Here is a 10694-nt window from a genome sequence, read left to right as displayed (position 1 = left end):
TTTATAGCAGTGCTGTTGCCCACCAAGCCAGCTAGATGGCGCTTTTTTTAAGTATTGTAGCAAGCAGCTTTAGCTCGTTTATAGATAGTTGCCAGAAATGTCTCATAGATGGTGCTGTTCCCTCAATTTACAAAGCAACCAACTTGGGCTAGTTGTTAGCAATGTCCCATAGATGGTGCTGTTGTCTGAATTAACAAAAGTGAATTTGAAGTTTTACGCGTGCCATCTGGTTACAAGTTGTCTTCCATGCACACATACATGCAGTTCCAGTTGAACGCACACACACACATGTGTAAGATAAAAGAAACAGCATAAAAGCTGTCATACTATCGTGTTTTTGCTGCTCTTTATAAGGTGTGCTTGAGGTAACTACTCAAGTGGATCATCATCATAAATGCATAATTGGTATTTTTTGGGGTACCTTGTTTTCTGTTTTTAATGCCAACATTACGCGCAACTGTCGCGTGAAATGAGTTGGGCTTCAGTCTTTAGTTTAATGTTGTTAACGTCGCGATTATAAGCAATATTGTAATGAAAATTCTCTCGTTAGTTGTTGTGATCATAAATTAAAAAGCAAATGCAATTCGCTACGCTATGTGTATTTATGCAATAAATAAATGTTGTTCGACAATTCAATTGCCAATAACAAAAGCGCTTTGTATATTAAAAGAGCAAAAAAAGGATAAATTGAAACGCGCAGATGTCATGCGGTTCACAGCGGAAACGGAAACAAAGCAGCATCAAAAATATCTGCCCATAATCCTCCCACAACTCATTCAGGTCATAATCTACCAAATATATATATAGAGCTGGTCAGCTGGCTACATATCAAATATCCATCAACATCATTATCATCATCATCATCATCATCATCATCATCATCATCATCATCATCATCATCATCATTATCATCATCATCAGCAGGGTTCCATCATTCTCGTGATGAGCTTATTTTGTGCGTGGTCTTAATTGATTTCGTTTGCAAAAATGGCAATAAAAGAACAATTGTGAATAGCAAATGTGGAAAGTGCATAACGGGAATATACCGTGTAAATAGGTTACAGATTATCAGATAATAACAAAACGGGTTGCAAGCTATGAGCGATAGATGGCGCCAGCTGCACGTTGAGCTTACAATTTGGAAGTTAACTTTAAATTTAGAGTTGAATGTGATGCATGTTTGTTTTATTCTTTATTTATTTTATATGATATTATTTTTTCGTTTTTTTTTTATTTATATAGCTTTATGTAATCTTCCATTTAAATAATCTTGTGCAGAGTATTGTAAAAGAAAATTATAATAACAATAATAATTATTCCCCGGGGTCTCTTCAACTAATTAGCATTGGAATATTCAACTAATTGCAATTGTGCGTTGCCCCAAAAAATATCGTTCAAAATCGTTTGCCTTTTTCCGATTTTACAGTTTGATTTATGCGTTGTTGTTGCAAGCGAACTAAAATTGCATAAATAAATGTTGTGCCAGGATGCAGGCAACAAATCAGCGTAAATCATTATTATTTCATTAATGTATAGAAATATCCAAAATAAATTATACAACAAAATAGGAATGGAATTTTACATTATTACAAGAAATTGCTAATCGTTAACATCGATTTAATGTTAATTCTATTTATATTGAGTGAATTTTACTGTGAATACCAATCCAATTCATTAATTGATGGCAAGAAATTTTATATTGCAGCCAGTTGATTTTATTGCTTTAATTAATGAATTTTATAGTTTATTTAATGATATTGCCATCCATTTAATTAATTATTTTCAATTTTTGTCAAGCGATTGCTTTCATGATGTTTAAATTGTTTTTTACAACTATCTCTTTACTTACATCACTATTTTTTATTTCTGCTCATTTTACACAAAGTAAATATTTAAACATTTTGTATGTTGTAAAACCTGCTGATGGTCTATTATATTATATACATATGTGTATTTCGCAGTGGGAGATAAAAGTATGCGCACATCTCATATTAAGCAACAGCTTAGCTCGCAGACAACACATTTGATATTCCATGCCATTTGTTGCATATTCATACGACCGAAAGAGATGAAGGAGTGTCATATATCAATTTTACATCGCTTAGCGTTACACAAAAAACGTAAAATACATATCAGAGAAGTGAGAGAGAGATAACGGGAAATGATAATAATAACAAGAGCCAATGAAATTGCAAAATTAATGCCTCTCATGTAAATGTGTGGCATGCATATTTCATGACAACGCGACAAAGCTTCAAACAAAAAAAACATCAACAATTATGTGGTAACATCTTGCAAGGGAAGTATGATCAACTGGTGAATACCCTGTAATATGACATCGAGGTGTATTCATCATTCTTTGTATTCTCAATAAATTTTACCACTCTATGTAAGTAAACGCTTCTTAATTTATCCAAATTTTTCATTTGTTTGCCCAACTTGTTGATACCCTGTTGTATTCGGGGATGTTAACGAGGGATGACAACAGTCGCAACGTCAACAAATGTGCCCCCAGTGCGCGTTTAACTTAAATGGGTCGTGTCTTTATGTCTCGCTTCGTTCCTCATTGTATTTATGCATTATTTATATTTGTTTTCAAAAAGCTCGGTTTTTATGACCGTGTCTGTGAGCGATTTTTGTTTTGCATTCATTTCATTCTTATTTTGTATTTGCCATTTATGAACATATTAAAAAATATTTATTTATATTTATGCACAAGTTCGCAGCGCGAAAAATTGCAGCACACATGCAACGACGAACAAATATTTTTACGCAGCGCCCGTGCATATGCAACGATTTTTTTTTAACCAAGAGTCATGCGCCATGTTGTCAATGTGTGTGTGTGTGTGTGTGTGTATTGAAAGAGAGGAAATGTGCTTGTATAAAATTAAATGGAGCACTTCAATTTGTTGCTTGTTATTCCTATTGTTTATGTCCTGATGCTTTTTATTTAGCGGAAAGGCTTACTCAATACTTCATGAAATATTTATATTAAATTGCAAAGCAATTATGTCTAATAATTTTGTATTGGTTTTCGATTTATACATCTTGACTAACGCTTTTGGCTAGCAACAGTGATGATCTCAGTTTCACACGTTTCGCACTTGTTTCGTGTATTGTTTTCACATAATTTTCCATTTCATGTATTTCATTTAATAATAAATTTCACACTGTGGCAGATACAAAGCGACAATGCCATTCGATTGCAGTTTATTTATGGTACGAGGGCAGTTAGCAAGAGATTCTCATTTAAATTAGTTAATAGGTTTTCTGTTGTTGGCATAAAATATATTCCACAATTTATACTAATTTATTTTGGACAACATTCATGTGTACAATTTAGGATTCAAAACATTTTCCATTTCAACTGCATATTGTATATTAAATTGTTTTATTATTATTATTACTAATTTAGTTTGCTACTTTTGTTTCAATATCCTTGGTCCAATTTCAGGTTCTGAATGATTCGAATTGAAATTAATTAATAGCTTCCCAAATAGTTTACTTTTTTATTATAAGTTGGTTTCACAGTTTTAAAGTCTTTTGCACAATTTAAGATGTTATAGTTAGTAATTATCTTTTTAAGATACAAAATATTTAACTTTTCAACTACAAAATGAAAACTAATGCGTTTAGAAAATACTCCACAATTTAAACAATTTTATTTTGGTCCTTATTACAGACCCGAATTTATTGTGAGAATTGAAGCAAAATAATTTAGTAGTTTATATTATAATTGGTATACAAAATATTCCACACACTTTACCCATTTATTTTTGTTTATTAGCTTCATTTTCCGTGGCCCACATTTGAGCTGCATTTAAAACTCCATCGCAAGTAAAAGAACTCCCCACGTCACATGGTTGCCTCATCCGCAACGTTCTGCAGTTTGTTGCACTGTTGTTGTTGTTGTTGATGCTCTTCACCCCCTCAACGTTCCCGTTGACACTTCCTGTTTTTGTTTTGTCCTCTGCTGCTGTGTGTGCTCGAGTCGCGACTGCTGTATCGCGTTTTAAAGTGCAATTTTATGAGCCGTTAACAACACATTACGTATACGTATTGCATGCAGTCAGTGCACACACTCGCTCATACACACACTCACACACACATTCAACCAATATGTATTCACAGTGCACTAGCAGCGTCATAGATTAAGTTATTGTTGATTTGCAGATTTGACAATTTATTGAAGCAGAAAATTCGCAATTTTACAAATTTATTGCAGAGACACTGCAAATGTTGGTGGGAAGCTGTTGGGTCATTGAAGGCGGGCGGTGGGCGTGACAGAGGGCGTTGTTTTACGTTAGCATCCGCTGTGTAATTTTTACTTTTATTTATTTATGCATTTTTTGTTCAAGACACTTGACAGCTGCATATGCGCAAACAGTGTTGTACAACACTGGACGACAGCGAAATTAATTGGAAAACATATCAAGAAAACGCTGCAAAAACAATCTGCAACTGGTTGTTCGTAGTTGGTTCAGCACAGATGCTCACTTCTCACTTCTCCCACATACCAAAAAAAAAACCAAAAATAGAACGAACAATCTGATAATTTGAGCATTTGGTGCTGGGTAACGGAAATACCCGAAATAATTGCTTTTTTGCACTTTATTTGCATAATTAGAGTTTGATATAAGCGTTAGAGATGCGCATGTTGTATGTAATCGATAGTTATTGCTATAAATATCGCAATTTGTGACATGGTTTAGTGTCGTTTATAGTGGATTAATTAAATTCTTCTTCTGTATGAATTAAGTTCTGTTTTGTATATAAAAAATAAAATTAATTTCTTTATATTTTCATATGTTAAAAAATGTATTTTGAATATTTGCTACACTCTCAGCATTCGTGACACGACTTGATGTCATCTCTAAGAGAATGTGATGTCGAGTCTGAAGCATCAATATGTGAGCTTTTCTAAATTTTGGGATATAAATAATAATATTTATTGCCATATTTTATAATTTCAAAATATTTAGTCTTCGTGACACGATTTGCTTTCATCAGACATAAATAATACTATCTAGAATTATATTACTTTTATATAAGAACTTTTGCAATAAATATTTACGACACGACTTGATAGGTGACAGTAATATATTCTGTCACATATTTTATGTAATCGATATATCTCACTTCCGTGACACGATATGTGTCCTTTCCATTACCTTCTATATATTTTTTTATATTTATGTGAATGTTTGCTATAAATTTATCCAACGTAACTCGATTTTGTACATATTATAACTAAGTGAAAGTAATGCCAAATCTGCTGCATCCATAAAAGCGCAGTACTTAATTTGTGAGATATTTATAATATTTACTATCGTATGTTTTATATTGAATGGAAAAATATTTACTCTCTCTCTTGATTGTTTTATGTCATCTCTAGTGCTATTAATTTGCTATATATAAATAATAGTTACCAGCATTTATTTTATTTAAACTATATATCTAATATTTGTGAGCTTAATTTACGATATATTTATAATATTTGTTGTTGTAGATTTTATATTAAAGAATTAAAAAATATTTACTTTCTCGTGACACGTCTTAGTGTCATCTCCACTATATCTAATTTGTTATATAAATAATAATCTCTTTTATTTAAACGATAGTTCTAACTTTTGCGTGACACGTCTCGGTGTCATCTCTAGTTGCAGTAACGCTTCCACGCTCGCTGCATCAATATGCGTGCTGTGCAAATTCGATTTTAATAATTGGAATTTATCTGGCTGTAAAATTTAGTTGCACTCAAAATGTGTAGCATACTTTTCGGCTTGCGTGTGTATTTTACTAAATGAAATTGCTTTTTAATGGGCGATACTACGATAGAAGGAAGGCTACAGATGGCGTTGGAAATGGAAATGGCGACGCATGCAATGCGTTTTTGCCAACACGATGTTTTTGGGATCGATTGATTTGGCAGTTAACACTCTCGTCAAAAGTGGGCGACAAACAAATTTGTGAGAAATAATTTTCAGCAATTGCAAATTGCTAGCTGTCAACGCCTTCGAAGCGAGTATTGGGAATGAGAAGTGGGGTGTGGAGTGTGGGGCGTGTCACAGAACAGACATATAACTGACTTACAGCCATGTCGTGTCTGTCGTTCACTGTCGCTGATCGCCCGTTAAGCTGACGTTCTACATGACAACAGCAGCAGCAGCAGAAGCAGAAGTCAAGGCAGAACGCAGCATGCAGCACATCCTTGGTTAACTTTGACTCTCTGTCTTGTTGTCTGTATGTGTGTGTGTGTGTGTTGAGTGGCGTGCGTGTTGCCAATTCCTTTTTGCAATTGTATTGACATGCCATTGGGATTGTAACTTGCGCCTTCGTTCTGTTCCTTTTGCTGATGCGACAAATTGACAAACGCATCGAAATAGATCTGACGCACTTATTAATAATCTTAGCTAGAATCTATGAAGCTGCAGCCTCTGCCTTGAGAGCAAAATGTCAACTGTCAGCTTACACAATAAATTCAATTAATTACGACTTGTTGAGAATTTAAGACTTTCAACTGATTCATCAGCAAAAATAATGTTGCTGTTTATGCTTTATTATTTAAATTCCGTATACGTAAAAGTTTATTGGTTTTTCTCGTCGAACCTTTTTTAAGTTAAAATATTAAAAATTCAATTTCAATCATCGTTTAAATTAATATATGTTTGACAACTCTGCAATATATATATATCTTTTTTTTACATTTGTTAATGCAAGTTTTAATTAATTATGTATTTATGGAGAAAAAATGAAGCGATTCGCTCTGTTTGATTGCTGTCCTCTCTCATATTCCTTATTAAATCAAACATTTTTACAATATCCTCGTTAAAACTGCAATTTATTGCATTACAAAAAAAGTTGTATAACAAACAGTTTTTCATATTTTTAATAAAACTCAATCCCGAAATGAAAACAAACAAGAAACTTGGAACAAATTCCGAAATTCCGTTTTTTGCGGTGATTCTTTATATTAAATTTGCTATAAAAAATATTTGAAATGTTATATAAACCAATATGAAAAACATTTCAGTGTGAAAAAGAATGGCTAGGAGATATCTTTTAGTTAAATGAAAAATAGATCATATTACTAAATGAAATTGCAATTAAGGGAAGTGTGAAGAAGTGTTTATTGTAATCGATTTGTTATAACAAACGAGTAAGAAAGCTACAGTGGAATGTGCTCGACTAAGAGATACCCGGTACCAATTTTGTATTAAAACAAAGCAGTGTGGTAATAATTTTGAAATATATCAAATTATTATACTGAAAAATACTAAAATATACCAAATGGTATATTTGCAAAATATTGATATAGTACTACATAAAATATTTAATTTTGAAATATACTAAATTATTATACTTCACTAATACTAAAATATACCAAATGCTATATTTTTTAATATTAATACATAAAACATTTACTATAGCGTATAAAATATACCAGATGCCAGAATATAAGATCTACAGAAGAAGAGAAAGAATTAATAGAAAATAAATTTAGGCTAGGTATGTTTTAAACTCGTTCATTTACATGTTGTTCGCTACCTCCCGTGGTGAATATTTTATTTAAAGCGTATAATGAAATGCTGTTCGTGAGCTGGTTATGAAAAAAAATGTCGGGCATATTTTTGTTTGAATACAACTTTTGAATAAACAAGGCCAACGCGGTTGAATACAACCGATACGGCTGCCACACACTGCCACGCCCACCACAATGCAGATGAATATGACATGTTTATTATTTGCTTGCTCCACATTTGCCGCAATCGTAGGGCGAAGCAGCAGCAGCAGACGCCGCCACATGGGGCAACCGGGGAGCTCGTTGTAGACGCTGGAATTGTGCTTGTAAATTATAATTCAATTAATGAATTTGCGCTGTGAACTAATTTGTGCAGACCCAAAAGGAAGGTAGAGGGATGAGGTGCGACATTCCCCCATCATTAGCGAGTCGCTGCACGTGTGCTACACGAAGGGAAATGATTAAGTTGATGCGTTGAAAATCCAGCAAAAAAAAACAAAAAACAACGATGAGCGCAACAATAAAGCTCGACAAAAATCTCGTGTGGTTGTTAAAATTGTGCCGAGCATTGCATAAAATACAGCAGCAGAGAGAGAGAGAGAGAAAGCAGAGGGGAAAGGGGCAGGCTTGTATTTCATTTTTTTTTATGTTTATTGTCGCTTATCGCCAGCCCGCCTTCTTTTACAGGATTGCAACAGGGGTCCTGTCATTAGAGTCCTGGCGCCAAGATGAAAAAGAGTAAACACTGCGATGAAAAAACGTTAACAACTCTCTTGGGTTTGCATCGTACTATATCTGTATATGTGTGTGTGGAGTTGGTTGATGTTGGTTGCTGGGATCGTAACAAAACGCGTTACATACACAATCTGTGTGTGTAACCCGCTCGCTCCTTCTCACTTTATCTCACTATCTAACGTTGTGTGTGTGTGTGAGCACGTGTAACTTTATTAGCAGTCTCCTGGCTCTGTGTGTTACCTTGTCAAAGTTATGAAAACGACGGGGGACCGCCTGCTGTCTCTTCAGTCTCTCGTGCCACATGCTGCATGCCACATGCCACATGCCATGCCATCTAGCCGTGTGTGAAATTAGTTTAGGCTACGTGAACAAAGCCAAACTCACACCCAAATAAAATGCTGATCCCACTTTAAGTCTTTAATTCGAAAATTCAATAAAATTAAATCCACTTTTAATAAATGGGAAAATATATTGTATGTCATATAGAAGGCTTTTAGTTTTTGAGTTTATTATTTTAAAAAGTAATCCAATGTAAAGTCTTAACGATCAATACTAAATTTGTTGTTATTGTGACAGAGTTTTGAATATAGTTCGATTGACAATTTATATTATGTCTCTGGCAATTCTCGCACGCGAAGGCTTCAATGCTGCCATCATAATGGGTATTAGCGACATGATCGCGCAACTGGCGATCGAGAAGCGATCGTTCAAGGATTACAATCTGTCAAGGACTGCTCGCTATAGTGCGATTGGTTTGTTTGTCTGTGGACCGTTGTTGCGTCGTTGGTACATCAAGCTGGACACTTTGGTGTCCAAGGATCAGCCCGCTTTGCAGCGTAGTCTCAAGAAAATGTTTGTGGATCAGACGTGCTTTGCTCCACCATTTACTTTGTTGCTGTCGTATCTGGTGCCATTGGTGAACGGCGAGCGGCACGCAGATATTGTGCAACGTATACGTGAACAGTATTTTACGATCTTGCAACGCGGCTACATGCTGTGGCCCTTGGCACAATTGATTAATTTCACTCTAATACCCATCAGCTATCAGGTGTTGTATGTGCAGCTGACTTTACTCATTTGGAATTGCTATTTGTCCATTGCGTTGAATGAGAAAAAGTGAGGGGAACTGTAAGAATCGAATAAACTTTATTACATTCGGTTTATTTGTTCCTTTTTTTGTGGTATTTCATTTGAGATTGACTAATTCTACCCGCTAATTATGGGGGAGCTGGCTACTATAACCTTAATAACTGACAGAAGAATAGGACAGGATAGGCGATATATTCTTGATCAGTGTTAATAGCCGAGGCGTCTATCCGCTTGAACACCTGCATCAAATAAAAATGTTTGTTGAAGTTATTGGAATATTTTATGTAATAGTATTTCAATATACCAATTAGGTGTTGGTATATCTTAGTATTTTTTAATAATAATTTGTTTTTAGAATAAGTACAATATTAGTATAATAATATTGTAATATAGTATATTACTTGGAATATTTTAAGAATAATAATGCAATATTTTATATATACTTTATACTTATATACTATATTGAAAAATTGTTATAATAATACTGCACGTATTCTTAAAGTATACCTTATTAAATACTAGAATTAAAAGAGCTAAAATATAAAAAGAGATTTACATAGTATATTCGGATACTATAACATTAAAAATATATGTTTTGCTTTTATTAAAAATAAGTGGCGGATATTTCACATTTGAGCACACTCACTTGCAATTTTCTTACTTGTTTTAATAATTATTTCATATATTTTAAGAACAATACTGTATATAGTATACATATAATTACAGTATATAACTATATACTTATATAGTGTATTGAAATACTGTTATAATAATACTGCACTTATTCTTAAAGTATACCTTATTAAATACTAAAATAAGTGTTAAAATATACCAAAGGTTTTTTTGAGTATATTCGGATACTATTACATTCGAAATATATGTTTTGTTTTTGTTAAAAATGAGTAGCGGAGCAGCTTTCTTTAATATTTAATTGGACTGCATTCAATAATTTATTCCATTTTATTTTCTTAATTAAAATAAATTATTTTCGCTTGAAATGAAATATTTTATATGTTTTCGTTCCCCATAAATTGAGGTTTTATTTTATCCTACTTTCATTTAGTTGTCGAAATTAAAAGATATCTTTGAGTGTTGTCGAATTTCAATAGTATTCAAGGCTGTATCATTTGTTGGGAGAAATCAAACCATACATATTTTTAAATTTGAATATTGATTTACATAGCAATGCCATATTTATGAGCCGAAATGGTCAAAGCTTTTGGCAATTGCCAATCAATCAAAAGAGCAGTTGACTGGACTCTGGCTTTGCTGCAGATGTCATAGAGAAGTCCTAGCATCAAACGGAAAAAGGAATTTCAATTATCCAACAAGAAACTCATTTCAGTGT

The 10694-nt window shown here is 33.4% G+C and overlaps 1 protein-coding gene across 1 annotated transcript; it reads left to right on the top strand.

Annotated features, from left to right (window-relative positions):
• Nucleotides 1-8915: 8915 nt before the first annotated feature.
• On the top strand, nt 8916-9377 carry LOC132786095 (mpv17-like protein). Its single transcript, XM_060792493.1, has one exon. It carries the CDS (start codon nt 8916-8918, stop codon nt 9375-9377), a length of 462 nt encoding a protein of 153 aa, XP_060648476.1.
• The last annotated feature ends 1317 nt before the right edge of the window (nt 9378-10694 follow it).

The sequence above is a fragment of the Drosophila nasuta genome, chromosome 2L, assembly GCF_023558535.2.
Source record: "Drosophila nasuta strain 15112-1781.00 chromosome 2L, ASM2355853v1, whole genome shotgun sequence".
NCBI lineage: Eukaryota > Metazoa > Arthropoda > Insecta > Diptera > Drosophilidae > Drosophila > Drosophila nasuta.
The sequence above is the reverse complement of the archived record's forward strand: the minus strand, read 5'-3'. Positions and strand labels throughout refer to the sequence as shown.

Bases quoted from the DNA above. Each gene is read 5' to 3' on its own strand.
- LOC132786095 (XM_060792493.1), top strand. From the start codon at position 8,916: ATGGGTATTAGCGACATGATCGCGCAACTGGCGATCGAGAAGCGATCG.